The sequence below is a fragment of the Marmota flaviventris genome, chromosome 9, assembly GCF_047511675.1.
Source record: "Marmota flaviventris isolate mMarFla1 chromosome 9, mMarFla1.hap1, whole genome shotgun sequence".
Lineage (NCBI taxonomy): Eukaryota > Metazoa > Chordata > Mammalia > Rodentia > Sciuridae > Marmota > Marmota flaviventris.
The window spans coordinates 96,880,491-96,899,498 of NC_092506.1; the positions used below are offsets into that span (position 1 = coordinate 96,880,491).

At 35.6% G+C, this 19,008-nt stretch overlaps 1 protein-coding gene across 2 annotated transcripts in view; it reads left to right on the forward strand.

Annotated features, from left to right (window-relative positions):
• Dlat (dihydrolipoamide S-acetyltransferase) overlaps window positions 1-19,008 on the forward strand; it is a 35,468-nt gene that overhangs the window by 16,109 nt on the left and 351 nt on the right. For both annotated transcript variants that reach the window (XM_027930567.2, XM_071616700.1), the window contains exons 8-13: window positions 1,999-2,066; window positions 3,155-3,247; window positions 3,552-3,659; window positions 10,873-10,988; window positions 17,452-17,614; window positions 17,905-18,041. In XM_027930567.2, the coding sequence (XP_027786368.2) occupies window positions 1,999-2,066; window positions 3,155-3,247; window positions 3,552-3,659; window positions 10,873-10,988; window positions 17,452-17,614; window positions 17,905-18,041 (685 nt within the window). The remainder of the gene's footprint in view (window positions 1-1,998; window positions 2,067-3,154; window positions 3,248-3,551; window positions 3,660-10,872; window positions 10,989-17,451; window positions 17,615-17,904; window positions 18,042-19,008) is intronic.

Below are 19,008 nucleotides of genomic sequence, written 5' to 3' on the forward strand. Positions count from 1 at the left end.
CATCCCAACTCTGAGCAGCATTATGTGAGAAAGAAAATAAGCCCAATTAAGGAAAAACTAAGGGAAAAGTTGAGTAAATCAACAGATTGTTTTGCAAATTTGACCAAAATATAATTAGTTAGGGAAAAACTATGTTGAACCCTAAACCTTGGTTCAGAGTTTGATTAGACTCAAGGCTGCCCATATAATATTTTATATTTCTTTGGTGCACAGAACTTTTTACATCACTATCCCATTTTGTCTTCAAAACTTTCCTGTGAACGGGGGGTTGATATTATAATCTCTGATCTACAAGTGAAAATGAGGACTAGATGAGACTATGTAACTATAGTCATTTGTCTAGTTTATGTTAGATAAGAACCCTCCATACTTTACTGCTAGTTCACTGTTCTTCCCTTTATGTCATTTTGCTTCATGAGTGTCTGCTATGTCTTCTTAGGCAGAGAGGCAAAGAAGGGTAAAAGATTTCATTAATTACTATTGGTTAGGAAGGCTGAAGCTTGGAATAAGGCAGGTGATGCTACAGGTTTCCTCCCTGGTGGGGCTGCACATCTCAGTGTCTAGCTCAGTTTTGGTTATAAGGGGAGGTTATGGTTTCTATCTTTTATAAAAGAAGATAATCTAATAGGGATGCTGACACCTCTGTTCTAGAGCTCCTGGTGAGGATAAACACAGTCCTAGCCAACTCAGTTTTCATATTGAAGGAAAGGAATTGGGAAGAACTGCACACAACGAGAGCCCTTTTAAAAGTCTGCCATGGGGGAAGATGAATCAATTTGACCAAATTTTTTCTAGAAGTGGGCCAGTATAAAAGGTATTATAATAACTAAAGTCTGAATCTATCAAAATTAAAGGTCAGGATTATGTCCTTGGGTCTAACATTAAATGTATGCTGTTACAGATTGGAGGAGGGGGGGAAATTAAATAAAAATAATACTAAATCTCTTAAATCTATGGAGAGTACTTGGAGAGGTCCTTCCTCATAAGTGGCATTGTACCCGATTCTTTGTCTCTAACCAGTAGCTTTGGCTACTGTGAGAAAGCTGTGAATGTCTGAGACCACCTAAGGAATGAATAGTCCTCAAGATGAGATAATTAAAGTTAAAATTCATGCTATTGAGGGGTGAAAATTTGACGAGCCCAATTTGTCCAGACAATTACTCACATATCTGTCAACCCTGTAGAGGGAATTCTTTATGAAGTAAAGTGAGATTCTATTTCAGGTTGAGAATTTTTTGTTTCTGTTATTTTTTTCTTTCTTTTTATTTATTTAGCTAACAAGTAGGGAACAGTTTTTCTTACAGATGTGTAAACTGTGCTCAGCATTATTTTTTGCCAGTATTTCCCAAGTTAAAAGGAGATGAAAAAAAAAAAAAGCACAGCTTATTTAGATGGAAATCTAAAAGAGAAATAGGCCAGGTGCAGTGGCACATGCCTGTAATCCCTGGGGCTTGGGAGACTGAGGCAGGAGGATTGCAAGTTCTAAGCCAGCCTCAGCAACTAGGCGAGGCCCTGGCTCAAAATAAAAAATGTAGAAGGGCTGGGGATGTGGCTCAGTGGCTAAGAGCCCCCTGGGTTCAATCCCTGGTATGGAAGGAAAAAAAAAAAGAGAGAGAGAAATTTGGCATATGTTTAATCCCAGCTACTTGAGGAGGCTAAAGCAGGTCGATCACAAGTTCAAGCCAGCTTGGTAACTTAGTGAAACCCTATCTCAAAATAAAATAAAAAGTGCTGGGGATGTAGCTCAGTGGAGTAATACTTGCCTCGCATCTGTCTCTGGATTAAACCTCCTGTACTTAAAAAACAAAAAATAAAAAGATTAATGAATAAACGCTGATATTTTAAGGGAGAACTTGAAGGACTAGGGATAAGACTGCAACCCCTATAGAGTGTTTTTGGTAGCAAACCCTTAGGAACTTGCACTTCAGGACAATGTTGATCTCCTTGGAGATCTAGTGGCATGCTGTCGCATATGTGATATTTATATATTTCTTCTAGGGACGGGACCAGATGGCAGAATTATCAAGAAGGACATTGACTCTTTTGTGCCTACTAAAGTTGCTCCTGTGAGTTATATTTGACTCTACTTTTTTCAGTTTGTCCCTGAAGAGTGTTTTTGTCCTGCCTGTTATACCATTTCATACAGTATTAATAAAATAATTTAATCAAAACTGCATTTTCTTCTAATATCAGTGGCTTAACAATTTGCATTTGTGTATTCATCCCTCCGCCCTTGCCTTTTTTTTTTTTCCTTTTTGATACTGGGGATTGAACCCTGGGGCTCTTTATCACTGAGCTACATACCCCACCTTTTTTTTCAATTTTGAGACAGGGTCTTACTAAGTTATTACGGCCTCACTAAGTTGCTGAGTCTGGCCTGTGGTCCTCTTGCCTCAACCTCCTGAATTGCTGCAATTATAGGCATGTATCACCATGACCAGCTCAGCCCATTTTTAAAAACATATTTGCAAGTTGGTTGTCTTTAAGTTTATGTGTTTAATGAGTCTACAGAAGGACTAAATCTATATGTCCAAATTCTGTTTTATTGGGTAAGATGTTAAGATAATCAGCGAAATATGAGGAAAATTTTTTAGTTATTCAATGTTCTCTTTATTTAATGTTTATTTTTTTTAGTTGTAGTTGGACACAGTACCTTTATTTTTTATTTATTCATTTTTATGTGATGCTGAGGATTGAACCCAGGGCCTTACACGTGAGAGGCATGTGCTCTGCTGTTGAGCCATAATCCCGGCCCCAGATGTTCTCTTTAAAATGAAAGATTTAGTCTTGTTTTTCCTTAACATTGTTCAGGAAATTGACTAGTTTGTTTATATTCATCTCTTAATCCTTTTAATTTAAGAATGCTTTGATTGCTTTATTGAGGATAATTTTGCAAAAATAATATTATTTTGACATAATCTAGGCTCAAAGAAAAATGATACTTAAAACATGATTTCAGAATTCTAAGTAAAACCAATTAATAATATCTCTTAAATCTAATTCAAGTCCCTTTTGCTTCCTGGGGATATAACTAGCTGTTCTACAGAACTTTTAGTTTTTACTTTGCCATCTGTAAAGAGTCACTGGTAGTGTAACAGGTATTTATGCTTAGATTGAGCCATAGTTACTGAGAGCTTTTTCTTTCCACCTACAGGCTCCAGCAGCTGCTGTGCCTCCACCAAGTCCAGGAGTGGCACCCATTCCTACAGGTGTCTTCACAGATATCCCAATAAGCAACATTCGTCGAGTAAGAGCATTACCAAAATCTGGATCCAGAGCTGTTGGAGGCATATTTACTCTAGTTGTTTTGTTGTATTCATAATTTAAAACATTAACAGTCCTTTTTGTTTGGGAATATTAGATGATTAAGGAAAACTTGTTTGGTTAGTTGAATACTTAGGATAAAGAAATCACTGTGTATATATCTTCCTATTCTGATAATGCTTGGGGTTAGCATTATGAGGTAAGCAGAATGAAGAGGCAAACAGATCTGAATTAGGGAAGGTCTCCTCTCAACTCAAGATAATTGATTTTTGAATCTCTGGTTTCAGGTTATTGCACAACGGTTAATGCAATCGAAACAAACCATACCTCATTATTACCTTTCTATTGATGTAAATATGGGAGAAGTTTTGTTGGTACGGAAAGAACTGAATAAGGTAAAACTTCCAGAAATTCCAAATCTATAAATTATAAAATATTTTTCTCCACTAAACAGTTACATTTTTGTCTGTGTATTTTATTACAGTATGCCAATTGGTGATAAAAAAAAATGAATATCATTTTAATTTTAACTTGCTGTCAATATCCTAGAGAATTTTCATTTTCTAACCCTTGATTAAAACTTGTCACTTAAAGTCAACTTTGCCAGACATAGATTTTAGCCTAGCAAAGTCACTGGGATGTAATATTTGAGGTTTTTTTTTTGGTAAGTAAGAAACATTATAGATATAATTTTAGGAAGCTATTAAGTTCTGACTCAGGGTTCTTTTAACAGTTTAAGCAATTATTATCTTTTGGAAACTCTGTTTATATAATTCTTCACTGCTTTGAAAGATTTATTTTTTTTAATATTTTTTTAAAGAGAGAGAGAGAATTTTTTAATATTTATTTTTCAATTTTTTGGTGGACACATCATCTTTATTTTATTTTTATGTGGTGCTGAGAATCGAACCCAGCACCCTGCGCATGCCAGGAGAGCACGTTACCGCTTGAGCCACATCCCCAGCCCTGAAAGATTTATTAACTTAGCAACACTATTAAACTTTGTAGAAGGTAGTCTTTAGTGCATGTGGTTGTTATATACACATTTATAAGTCATACTGCTTAGCTTGTATAATAGCTGTACTGCATATGTGCTGGGTTTGCATAATTCTTTAAAAGAACTTTTCTAGATTTGCAGTTGATATTTATTTTTTTTTTAAATACCGGGGGCTGAGGTTGCAGCTTAGTGATAGAGCACTAGCCTGGTGCATATGCAGCACTGGGTTTGATCCTCAGCACCACATAGAAATAAATAATAAGATAAAGGTATTTTGTCCATCTATAACTAAAAGAAATTTTTTTAAAATACTGATAATTTTTGGTCATGATACTTAACCAGAAAAATTATTCCATGTTGTCATTGTGTGACGTGATCTATAAGTAGTTTCTGGGAAGAGAAGAGAGAACTTACACAGTTTGCTCTTTAGTACGAAAGGAGGATCAGTTTGTGAAACACAGATTGTCTTCTCAAATGAAACAAAATAAAACCATTGTTCAAGTGATTCCATTTAAAAATATTTTTAAAATACTGAATTGCATGTCATTCTTCATACTAGTGTTGTAGACTAAATCCACAAAATTGTTTTTCTGTGTTCAGTATGCTTGTGTCTTTCTAAATACATTATATTCAGTAATAGGAGACAGTTTCAGCATTGTTTTTTTAATCTATATTCATTATTTAGTTTTCAATATTGGATTAGGCTAAAAGTCTTATTTATGGATGTAGTTATATGGCAAATTCTTGCTTATTAGTTTTTGTTTAAAAATTATGTTTAGTAAGAGCTAAGCTTTTTAAAACAAATGCAGACATTTATCATTAATAAAACCTATGGTTTAATATCAAAAAAGAAAGGAAAGAAACATTATATTTACTTTTTGTTTATAGTTAAGTATTATGCACTTACTTGGTGTTTAGGATTAGCATAAGGCACTTTTGGAAACATGATATAAGGCACAGTCTTTTATTGTTATGAGTTCCTAATTTAATTGGGGCTAGAATACTTGTGAAAATATGGAAGGCTTTTTTTTTTTTCTTCTTTTTGGTGACGCTGGGGACTGAACCCAGGGCATCATGAATATTTTAGGCAAGTGTTCTATATCACTGAGCTATAGCTACAAGATTTTTGTCAAAGTAAAAATATTCATTTGTTGATCAGTCTCTCTCTCTTTTTGTTTTTTTCTACTGGGGATTTAACCCAGCTGCAGTTTACCACTGAACTACATCCTTTTTATTTTTTGTGATAGGGTCTTACTAAGCTCTGGTATGTTGCTTAGGGCCTCGCTAAATTGCTGAGGTTGGCTTTGAACTTGTGATCCTCCTGCCTCAGCCTTCTGAATTGCTGGGATTACCGGCATGAGCCACCATGCTGGACATGGATCAGTTTCTTTATGGTAATACTCATCAATTGCTAAATTTCATTGTACAGATTATTACAGGTAAAGGATCTATATAGATTTAAGTGTTATTGGAGTTTAGAGAAGGAGAAACCAGTGAGAGTAGTTGGGGAATTCACAAAGGACATAACTTGGTTGAACCATTCAAAGTTGGAATTGTTTTTATTGGCAGAGATGTTGAAGTAAGTTCATGCTAATTATGGAGTGCCTAAGGCTCTTAATTCTCCTTCCCCACTTTTTCTCCTTAGACTTGACACTATCTAATATATGTTTCATATATTTATTATTTATCCTCTTTGGAGCATAAGCTCCCAGAGAGCAGAATTTTTATGCATTTTGCCTACTGTTTCGTACCAGAGCTTCACTGTTAGTGCCCAGCATAGACTCTTAAATGTGAGATACGTAGCTGAATGCATGAGTGAAACAGCGCCAGACCTCTGCAGATGGCTATAGGAGTTAAAGATGATAGCAAGCTTTTTTGTCAAAGTATTAAAGCTCTTTTCTCACAAATTTACTTGGAAATTAGGCAAATGTATGTACAATGTTTTTTTTTTTTTTTCTAACTTTTATTTTATTTATTTATTGTATGTGGTGCTGAGGATCGAACCCAGCACCTCCCACGTGCCAAGCGAGCACTCTACCGCTGAGTCACAACCCTAGCCCCTGTACGATGTATTTTATTCAAATTCTTTTGAACAGCTTTATTGAGTTATAATTCAGTTATAATTATAATGCCATACTATTCATCCATTTAAAAATTTTTTTTAATTGTAAATGGACACGATATCTTTATTTTATTTATTTTTTTATGTGGTGTTGAGGATTGAATCCAGTGCCTCACACATGCTAGGTAAACACTCAACACTGAGCTACAACCCCAGCCCCCATTTTCATCCATTTAAAGTGTACAATTCAGTGGGTTTTAGTATATTCACAGAGTTGTACAACCATCACCATAGTAAGTTTTAGAACATTGTTCTCACCCCAGAAAGAATTCTTCCACTCCTTAAACCAGGTGTGGTTGTGTATACCTGTAATCCCAGGTACTTGGGAGACTGAAACAGTGGATTGTAAGATTGAGGCTAGCCTGTGCAGCTTAGCTAGACCTTATCTCTAAAATAAAAAGGGCTGGAGGTGTAGCTCAGAGGTAGAATGCTCCTAGGTTAATCACTAGTAGGTAATTAAAAAAAGAGAGAGAGAAATCTTATACCCCTTAGCCACTATCCTATCAGACCTCCCATCATTCCAATCCTAAAAAACCACTCATCTACCTTTTTTTTAAATAATTTTTTAGTTGTCAATGGACCTTTATTTTTTATTTGTGTGCAGTGCTAGAATCAAATCCAGTGCCTCACACATGCTAGGCAAGTACTCTGCCATTGAGCTACATCCCCAATCCACTCATCTACTTTTTGTTTCTATAGGTTGGTCTATTATGGATATTTCCTATAAATGGAATCATATGATTATGTAGTCTTTTCTGAATGGCTTCTTTCATTTAAGATGTTTTCAGAGTTCATCCACAATGTAGCATGTATCAGTATTTTATTTTTTTAAACCGCTGAATAGTATTTTACTATAATGAGATATGTCACATTTTGTTGAGTTGTTCATCAATTGATGATGGACAACTCAACAAAATGTGACATGGATTGTTTCCTCTTTTTATCTATTGTGAATAATGTTGACATGAAATTTTTATGTACAGATTTTTGTGGGGACCTAAGTTTTCATTTGTTTTATTACATTTATGCCTAGGAGTGGAATTTCTGGATCATTTGACAACTCTTATGTTTAACTTATGTGTGTGTGTTTATGTGTGGTGCTGGATGAGTCCAGGGCCTTGTACATGCTAGGCAAGTACTCCTCCATTGAGCAACACTCCCTCCCAGCCTTTTGTTTACTTTTTGAGGAAGTGCCAGATTGTTTTCTGAAGTGGACTTGCCTTTTTATATTACTATCAACAATGTGTGATTGTACTAATTTCTTCATATCATTACTAATAATACTTGATTATCTTTTTGAGTCATCCTAGTAAGTGTCAAGTGTTCATTGTGGTTTTAATTTGCATTTCCCTGGAGGCTACTCAGATTCAACAGCTTTCCACAAGTTGGCATTCTTAAATCTTCTTTGTAGAAATGTTTACTCAGTTAATTTGCTTTTTTTCTATAATATGGTTATCTTTTTATTATTATATATATGATTTCTTCATTTACTCTGCAGATCCCTTACTGTAGATAAATGGTTGCTAAAGTTTTTTTTTTTTTTTTCCATTTTTTAGCTTTTAGTCTTGCTGTCTTGATGATGGGATCCTTTGAAGTGTAAACTTTTAGTATGTCTATTTATCCAAATTTTTCCCCCCTTTTGGCATTTTATCTGCTAAAAGCTCGGTTCTTGTCCTTAATGCCAATCCAATAACAAGAACACAGTTTTGAGAAAAAATGAATAAGAAATTTTATTGCTTTGCTAGCAAAGGAAAAACACTGGGGACTCCTGTCCCAAAGGCTGTGATTCTGCCCATCAGCAGGAACAGGAGGCTTTTAAAGAGGTGATTCAAAGGCTACATGTTCTCTGTTGGAGTTATAATTCACTTGTTAATTTGGAAGATAGTCATTTCTGAGATCTTCTGGTACTATCCCCAAAGTCTGGATAGTCTTTTCTATGGTGGGTGTATAGACTTAAGGAGAGATAAATCTGCCTAAGAAAGGAAGAAAGGTAATCCTGTTTCCCCTGAGGTTAGGGAATGGGAAAGATTAGGGAGGAGCAGGGAGAGAGAAAAAGAAAGAAATGTGTTATATTAGTCGGGGTTCTCTAGAGGAACAGAATTAACAGGAAGTATAATTATAAAAAGGGGACTTATTAGGTTGGCTTATGTGACCAAAAGCTAGATAGTCCATAGTTGCTGGCTGGAGAGCTGGAAAAACCAGTAGGTGTGCATTCCAAGAGATTGAAGCCCCAGGACAAGAGAGATCAACAGTGCTACCCTAGTCCAAGAGTGAAGGCTTCTGGAGAATCTCTGGCAGTCTGCTTGGAAGAGTGAAGAAGTGAGAGTCTGATATCCTCAGATGATCACTGTAGCAATCAAGAACCAATTCAAGAATCGAGTTTGCATCTCAAGAAGAATTGAGTTCCTCGCTTCCTTGTTCTTCAACTTTTATTCCATTCAAGCCATTATCCTATTTGGATGGTGCTGCCCAAGTTTAGGGAGGGTCTCTTTCAGTTGGCTATCTCACATGTTAGTCATTCCTAGACCTACCCTCACTGACACACCCAAAGCCTCTTAATCTTCACCATCTCTTAATCCAATCAAGTTGACAATTCAAATTAACCATTATACATATCCATTTTAAAAATAAGTTGCAGTGGCTGAGAGCAAAGTTTATATTCAAAGCATAAAGTAGACTACTGTTAAAAAGTCGTTGTCTAAGGTTATGAAGATTCATACCTGTTTCCTTGTAAGAGTTTTATAGTTTTATTGTGTATTTCTGCACAAATATAAGTAGGAGTCAACTTCATTCTTTTGCATGTTTACATTCAGTTGTCCCAGCAACATTTATTTGAAAAGATAATTCTTTCTCCATTGAATTGTCTTGGCATCCTTGTCAAAATCAATTGACCATACATGTGAGAATTTGTTTCAAGATTCTTAAGTCTATTCCATTGATCTGTGTGTGTACCCTCTAGCCAATATCACAATCCTGATTACTCTAACTTTGTAGTAAGTTTTATGGGTAGAGAGGTAGATGCATACATACATAAGTACATATGTATGCACATACTGGGGATTGAACCCAGGGTTGCTATACCACTGAGCTACATCCCTAGCCCTTTTTAAGTTGCTTAGGGCTTCACTAAGTTGCTGAGGCTAGCCTTGAACTTTTGATCCTCCTGACTCATCCTCCTGAGTTGCTGGGATTATAGGTATACACTACTATGCTGGTCTGCAGTAAGTTTTAAATGATGAAGTTAAGTCATCTTTGCTCATTTCTGGATATCTTGCCATTATGAATGAATTTTAGATTAGCTTGTAAATTTCTGCAACAAAGCCAGTTGAGATTTTGGTAAGGATTGCATTAAATTTGTAGATCAATTTGGGCGTTGTTGCCATTTTAACAATATTGTCTTCCCATCCATGATTATGTGATGTTCTGGCATTTATTTAGGTATTTTAATTTCTTCAGTCATTTAAGTAAATTTTAGAGAAGTTTTACATATTTTTTGTTGAATTTATTCCTAGATACTTTATTCTTTTTGGTGCTTATATGAATGGAATTGTTTTCTAAATTTCATTTTCAGATTGTACAGTGCTACCATACAAACAAAAATAAAACTGAGTTTTATATATTGGTCCTAGTTCCTGCAACTGTGCTAAACACTATCCATTTAATGTTGAGAAAGGGACTAGGGGGATGAAAATATACAAGCGATCCAAGGTGGGAAGGATGAAATGAAACCAGAAGTTGGTTCTTCCATCTTGTTTAATGTAGGCCTTAACAGATATACATTAATTTAAAGATTTATTTTTTTTTTAATCTAAGGATTAAATCTATACATTAATCTAAGGATTTATTTGTTTTTTTTATTGTACTAGGAATTGAATCCAGGGGTGCTCTGCCATTGAGCTACTTACTTCCCCGGCTATTTCTTTTTAAATTTGAGACAGGGTCTTGATAAATTACCTAGGCTGACTTCAAATTTGCAGTCTTCCTGCCTCACCCTCACCAGTAGCTGGGATTATAGGCCTGTACCACCACACCTGGCTCAATCAGAGTTATCTAATTTGTTCGAATATGGTTATTCATAGTATTTCTTATAATCCTTTATTTATATAAGGTAGATAGTAACATCTCTTGTTTCATTCCTGATTTTAAAATTTGAGTCTTCTCTTTTTCTGTCAGCCAAACATTTGTCATTGTGGTTGTCATTTGACTGATCTTTTCAAAGGATCAATTTTGATCTTGTTGAGATGAGTGAAAATTAAGACATATCATAATTTATGGGATGCATCTAAAGCAGTACTTAACAGGAAATGAATAGCTGTTAAGGCCTACATTAAACAAGATTGAAGAACAACTTTAGGTTTCATTTCATCCTTCCCACTTTGGATCACTTGTATATTTTCATCCCCCTAGTTCCTTTCTCAACATTAGGTGTACAATCTCAGACATTGGGGAGAGAACTTAAGAAAACTATCATAGTTTCTTGTCATTACAGATGTTAGAAGGAAAAAGCAAAATTTCTGTTAATGACTTCATCATAAAAGCATCAGCTCTGGCTTGTTTAAAAGTTCCTGAAGCAAATTCTTCTTGGATGGACACAGTTATAAGACAGTAAGTATAACTAGAGGCTTATATCTATCAGCAGTTTTCTTTCTTTCTTTCTTTTTGTTGTAGATGGACACAATTCCTTTTTTAAAAAAAAAATTATTTTTAATTTTTATGTGGTGCTGAGGATTGAACCCCTCACACACACCTCACACCACTACCACTGAGCCACACCCTAGCCCAGCAGTTTTCTTATGTTATCTAATGTATAAGTAAGAGTTAGAGGGGGATATGACATTCGTAGGTGAAACAATTTTAAAACTACACAAAACCATTTATGAGATAGTACTAGTTTAGCTAGTAAAGGTTATAAATTCTTTGTATGAGCTCAGAAAAGGGAAATTAGTATACAGTTGAAAATAGTGTTTGTTATTGTCACCGTGGTACTTAAGTATATTTCACATAAGGATTTCATATTTAATTCTTAATGGCCACTTTATTATTTTTTTTTTACTTTTTTTATTGTTGGTTGTTCAAAACATTACAAATTTCTTGATATATCATATTTCACACTTTGATTCAAGTGGGTTATGAACTCCCATTTTTACCCCATATACAGATTGCAGAATCACATCAGTTACACATCCATTGATTTACATATTGCCATACTAGTGTCTGTTGTGTTCTGCTGCCTTTCCTATCCTCTACTATCCCCCCTCCCCTCCCCTCCCCTCTCCTCTTCTCTCTCTACCCCCTCTACTGTCATTCATTTCTCCCCCTTGTATTATTTTTCCCTTTCCCCTCACTTCCTCTTGTATGTACTTTTGTATAACCCTGAGGGTCTCCTTCCATTTCCATGCAATTTCCCTTCTCTCTCCCTTTCCCTCCCACCTCTCATCCCTATTTAATGTTAATCTTCTTCTCCTGCTCTTCCTCCCTACTCTCTTCTTAGTTACTCTCCTTATATCAAAGAAGACATTTGGCATTTGTTTTTTAGGGATTGGCTAGCTTCACTTAGCATAATCTGCTCTAATGCCATCCTTAATGGCCACTTTATGAGTAAGTGCTTTCCCTCCATTTTCTAGATGAGGAAACTGAGGCTCAGTGGATTAAGTAAATTGCCCTGTGTTAATATGTTAGTAAGTGTCATAACTATGATTGGAACCAGGATTCTGACTCCTAAGGTAGCCCGTTTCTAATATGAGATAGATGCTCTTTCTTCTTCTTATAATTATTATTTTTATGAAAAGGAAAAAAAAAAACAAAAAGCGAAGCTCTTTCCCTTTCTGCTATGCTCTCACACACTTATAGCACTACATCTGTGACTAGATGTATGTGTGTGTGTGTTGGGGGGTGTTGGTTCCCCACACATCAACCAAGCAGTCAGTTCTGGAGTGTGTAGGTTTCCTTCAATTCAATTCAATTCTGACCCTCTACCTGGGGTTAGAGTCAGATCCCACAGACTGGGGACTCAGTCCCACTAACACTGCTCTCACCTCAGATGCCAGTCTTGAATTTGTCTACCTTTGCTGCTGAGCTACTGACTACAAACTGAGCTTCTCGTGACTTCCATCTTGGGTTTGATAATTGGCTAGGACAGCTCATAGAATGCAGGGATACACTTACCTATGTTTACTGGCTTATAGAAAGAATATTACAAAATACATAGATGAACACTGGATAAAGAGGTATGGAGTAATCTAAAACTTCCATGCTCTCACCGGGAATATCACTCTCCAATCACCTCCACATGATAGAAATTTCTAAAATATTAACATTGAATATATAAAATGCTATATGGAAATATAACATTAATGTAATATTTATGTTAAATATTTTAATTTTTTATAGTCTTCTCTTCTGTAAAATAATTGGGTCTAATTAAAATATGTAGTTTACCATAAATACTATACTCACTGGTTTTAATGATGACATAAGGAGGGGGAATAATATTCTGTGTTCTCATCATGAATTTTTTCTCAATCTCCACATACTGGATGGTTTGTTGGTTCTAACTTTTTCCTTGGTCACTCCCCTCTTGGAGAACATCTACGAGTTTAATATTCCTTATAAGCATATTAGTCTCATAGTGTTGTTGTTATAAATTACCACAAAATTGATGGCTCGGAATTGAAATTTAGGACTTGGAGTTTAGCACAATGGTAGAATCCTTGCCTGGTATGCACATGACTCTGGATTTGATCTCGAGCACCAGCAAAAACAAATTAAAAAAAACAACATAAATTTACTCTCTCACAGTTCTGGAGGCCAGGAGTCCAAATTCAGGGTATTTACAGGATTTTGCTCCCTCCAAAGATTCTATGGGAGTATCTTTTCTTGCCTTTTCCAGTTCCAAAATATAGGCATTTCTTGTTTTGAGGTTGCATAAGTTCAATTTTTACTTTCATCTTTACATGGTCTTTTTCTTTGTATTCTCTTTTCTTAAACAGACCCTCGCTTATATTTAGAGCCATCCAGATAATTGAGGATGATCTTATCTCAGGAAGTTAAATATACCTCCAAAGATGTTTTTCCAACTAAGTCTGCATTGATGAATCTGGGAATTAAGATATAGACGTATCTTTTGGAGGACTACCAGTCAACAGACTTTAAGTCTGTCTTCCTGTTTTTAGTACTGTCCACACCATCAACTCATGGATAGCTTTCTGGGGACTGAGCAGAAGTAGCTTGTAATTTCTGGCATTCATAGCCATCCATAATTCAGTCAAGGCTTGCTTTCTGATCTTCTGTAAAACCTTCTTGTGCCAGTTTGAGTTAGCCACTGTTGCTGTATATGCCATTAACTTTCCTCTTCTCAGAATGTTATTTGGGCTTTTCCTTTCTTTGATTTTAGATTGATTGCTAACACTTAATGAGTGCTTAGGGAATTTATATTCATTATTTAATTCTCATGAGTATATTGTAAAGTAGGTACCATTTTTGCCTCCATTGCATATAAGGTAATTGAGGCACAGAGAAGTAATCTGCTACATATCTAGAGAAAGGTGAACCGGCCAAGATTTGAATCCCAGCTATATTACTTAGCTTTCTGTCACTGTGACAAAATATTTGAGACACACAACTTCTAGAAAAGGTTTATTTTGGCTCATGGTTTTATAGGTTTCAGTCCATGGTCCTTCGGGCCTGACATGGTAGAAGCAGCCTATTCATCTCATAACTGCTGGGAAGCTAAGAAAAAGACCTGGAGGTGCTCATCCTAATATCTCCTTCAGGGGCACACTCCAGTAACCTAACTTCCTTCTACTGGGCTCTACCTCTTAAAGGTTCCACCTCCTCCCAACAGCACCAATGGCTGGGACCGAGCCTTTAACACATGGGTCTTTGTGAGACATTGCAGATTCAAACTATAGTACCCCCAACTCTCTGAACCAAGACTAAAACCTAGTCTTGAACCGCAACATTATACTGTTCTATCCTGTTTAAAGCATACCTGTCTTTTTAAAGCCTAGTTCAAGTTCCTCTTCTTTGAGTACCTACGGAAAATTATGCTCTCTGAATATCCTTCTGAATAGTGTATGTATTTCTCATTTGGTTCTTGCATTCATGCAGCAAACATCTGTTAAGCACTGGTTTTGGTTTTTTAATTTTAAGTATTCTGAAGGCAAGTATAGTTTCTTGTATTCTGTTCAATCCCTTCTGCCCATCATATAGGCAATTTTTAAAACAGCTTTAATTTACAGTAGTTTACATACCATAAAATTCCACAGCTCAACAGTCCTTGATTTCTGTAAATTTACAGAGTTGTGCAGTCTGCCATGTTCTAATTTTCGAAATTTCCATTACTTCCACAAAGATCACTGTTGTCCATTTGAATTTGAATTACTGCTCCTATCCTCAGTCTTCTCAGCAATATGTTCTGCTGACTCTATATGTTTATCTTTTCTATACTTATAGAAGTGGAATCATAAAATGTGCCTTGTTTTGCATCTGGCTTCTTTCACTTAACAATGTTTCCAAGATTCCCCATGGACATGCATCAGAAGTTTATTGTTTTCTATTGCTAAATAGTATTCATTTGTTTCTGTATAGGTGTACCATGTTTTGTTTTTGCATTCATCAGTTGATGGACGTTTGGTTTCCCCTTTTTTGCTATTATGAATAATGAACATTTGCATACAATATTTTGTGTAGAAATGTTTTAATTTCTTTGGAGTACATTCTTAGGAATAGAATCACTGAGTCATTCATTGGGTAAACATTTAATTTTTAAAGAAATTTCTATACTACTTCTCAAAGTGGTTGCACCGTTTTACCTTCCCACTCACAGTGGATAAGAGTTCCAGTTTTCTCCACATCCTTGCTAACACTTGTTATTGTATATGTGTTTTAAATAGCCATTCAAATTGATATTAAGTGAGTGCCATCTACTTTTAAGACTACATAAAGAAAATAACATATAAAGAAAGGATCAAGGTTGCAGGGCAAGTTCTATGAATTGTTTATTTTTTTAAATTTTTAATTATTTGTTCTTTTTAGTTGAATTGTTTAGTAATTCTCACAAACACCCTTCATTTATTTGTTCATACAGCCTTTCAACAAATACTTATTCAATATGTACTGTTTGCTGGATTCAGTGATAAACAAGTTAGGAAATACCATCCCTATTTCAGGGAGAAGGTTATTAAGCAAGTAATATTGTAATGACAATAACTTCAAATATTTTTAATTGGCACATAGTTATATGTATCTATAGGGTTGAGTGTGACATATTATTGTATGAATACAATGTATAATAATCAGATCAGGTTAAATGGCATATCTGTCACTTTAGACATTTGTCATTTGGGGGGGTTGTGAACAATTCAGAATTCTCTCTACTAGCTTTTTTTCTGTTTTTCTGGGGAAAGGAGTGTGTCAGTACTGGGGATTGAATCTCAGGGTGCCTTTTTTTTTTTTTTTTTTTTGTGGTGCTGGGGATGGAACCCAGGGCCTTGTACATGCGAGGTAACGCACTCTATCAACTGAGCTATATCAGCCCCAAGCCTTTTTGTTTTGAGACAGGGTTTTGTTAAGTTACCCTGGCGGACCTTAGACTACTGGGTAGATGGGATTACAGACATGTACCACCATACCTGGCTCTACTAGCTATTTTGAAATATTCGATTAATAAAGCCCAGTTATGGTAACTGATAAGGACCACAATATTACTGGTAGAGGTCTCTGTGTTTGCAAGTAACAAAAGCCTGGCTCTAGCCAGCTTGGGCAAATTGGGGGACTTGGTACCTGCAGTCTTCTAGAACTTATCCCTAGGAAAGGCTGAAATGACTGGAGTTCTTTCTTTAGAGCAGAGCCATGCCTTCATGTGGAATTTTGACTTTTTCTCAATTGAAGAACACTTGGGCAGGATCCCTTAAAGACCCCATAGAGACTGTAGGTACAATTCAGAACTTGGATGGGGGAAAAAAGTCACCTTTTTTTTAAACCTCTATGAACATTTATTATCTCTTCCTTTCATAAATGTAGAGAACATATAAAGAAATGTCATAGTACTTGTGGTTAGTAACAAATAAAATTATTTTCATATCACATTGTAGTTATTACATCTATCTTTTTAAAAAAATTTTTTTTGTAGTTGTAGATGGATAGAATGCCTTTATTTTATTTGTTTATTTTCATGTGGTGCTGAGACTTGAACCCAGTGCCTCACACACACTAGGCAAGTGCTCTACCACAGAATAACAGCCTCAGCCCACTGCATCTGTCTTAAAATATTATTTTGCTTATCTCCACTTCAAAATGATAGTTTTGTTTCTTAAAATACTCAAATTACAAAAATAATTATTTTTGGTATTAAAAAATATTCTGAAACGACAGCTGAGGATGTAACTCCTCCTGGGTTTGAGTCCCAGCACTGCAAAAAATAAATCTGAGATGAAACCCAGATACATAGGTGCTTCTGGTGATTTACTCTGGAAAAATTTGGAAACCTAATTTTAAGTTCTGAGATAGCACCACCTCTATGTCCTGAGTACTCCTTTTTCCCTTCTAATGCCGTTCTGTTCTTTCACTCTTTTTTTCATCTGCTCAACTGCTGCCTACAGAGATTCAGCTCCAGCCTGTGCACCTCCATTTAGTCTTTGAGTTCAGATAGTTAATTCTTACTGAATGTTGTGTTTTTTGTTTTTTGCTAGCTACACCCATGTTTTTGGTCAAGAATGGTGGAGGAAGTTAGAGTGGTGTGACTCCAATTTACTGATAAAATTTTCTTTTTTTCTCATAATCATTTTTAAAAAGTGTAAGTCAAGGAGAGGGCACAGCAAAATGTATAAACTAGAACAGACACCTTGAACTGAAGCACAAACTGGCTCTAAAAATTTCTAAATATTCATATTCCTCCTTAACGTGGTGCTGTTTAAAAATTTTTAAATTTTTTTGTGGTATTGAGGATTATACACAAGGCCTTGCGTACTAGACAAGTACTCTGTCACTGAGCTACATACCCTGTCCATAGGCTCTTAAAAAAATATCAGTATTGATTATTTTTCATTTCTTTTTTCTTTTTAAACAGAAATCATGTTGTCGATGTCAGTGTTGCTGTCAGCACTCCTGCAGGACTCATCACACCTATTGTGTTTAATGCACATATAAAAGGACTGGAAACCATTGCTAATGATGTTATTTCTTTAGCAGCTAAAGCAAGAGAGGGTAAACTACAGCCGCAAGAGTTCCAGGTGAGATAGTACATACTGACCTTTAAGGCTTATGTTATTTTTAAGGTCAGCCTAATGCTTATTTTATTTTCCACTGTTTGATTCTGCCACATAGTTTTAACTGATACTAGGTCCTAAAAATAAAGGAAAATTGAGTCACATGTCAAATGCTGAAAATAAGACATTTTCCAACTAGTGTGCAGAAGCCAATACAAAATTGTCGTAAGACCTTTCACAGAATATTTGTAATTTTTTCTAATTTACACTGGCAAGCAATTAATATGATCTGTTTTTAATCTTTTTTCCTTTAGGGTGGCACTTTTACAATCTCCAATTTAGGTATGTTTGGAATTAAGAATTTCTCTGCTATTATTAATCCACCTCAGGCGTGTATTTTGGCAATTGGTGCTTCAGAGGATAAGCTGGTTCCAGCAGACAATGAAAAAGGGTAAGTGCCAAATTGGAGAAGGAATTATAAGCTGACTTTCATTACATTATGCATCTGTTTCTGAGTTTGGTTTTATAGGTACTTACTGGCATGGTGTACTAGAGCTTTAATAGAGTCAGATGCAAATATAGGATGAAATTCCTTAGAGCAGAAACTTGTATTTTACTAAATGCAGTAATCCTATTTAAAATGGGATCCTGCTGGGCTCAGTAGTGCATGCCTATAATCCCAGTGGCTTGGCTTGGGAGGCTGAGGCAGGAGGATCAGGAGTTCAAATCCAGCCTCAGCAAAAGCCGGGCGCTAAGCAACTCAGTGAGATCCTGTCTCTAAATAAAATACAAATTAGGGATGGGGATGTGGCTCAGTGGTTAGGTGCCCCTGAGTTCAATCCCCAGTACCCCAAAAAGTGAAATTAAATTAAAAAATAAGAAAAATAAAATGAGATCCTATTGATGGGATCATATTTGAGATTTATTCTAGATGAGAGTTTAGCACACTTACAAGGGTCAGATAATAAATATTTCTGAGCATGTGGACTCTATTGCAAAACCCTACCATTGTAGTATGAAAGCAGGCATAAATAATATATGAAAGGATTAAAATTTTAAAAAAGAAAAAAAAACTCTATAAAAACAGGCAGAGGACAGGATAATGGCACATGTGGTATAATTTGCCAACCCCTGTTCCCAGGTGTCTCTCTGGTCTTTTTCTTCAAGCTTTTAATTTGAACTAAAGATATAGAGAACATGACCTTTTGTGTTCTATGAATCAAAATGCATTCTACTGTCATGTATAAAAAAATCAGAATAAATAAAAATTTTTTAAAAAGATATAGAGGGGCTGGGACTGTGGTTCAGCAGTAGCACGTGTGAGGCACTAGGTTTGATTCTCAGAACCACATATAAGTAAATAAAATAAAGGTCTATCAACAACTAAAAAAATATTTAAAAAAGATATAGAGGACATG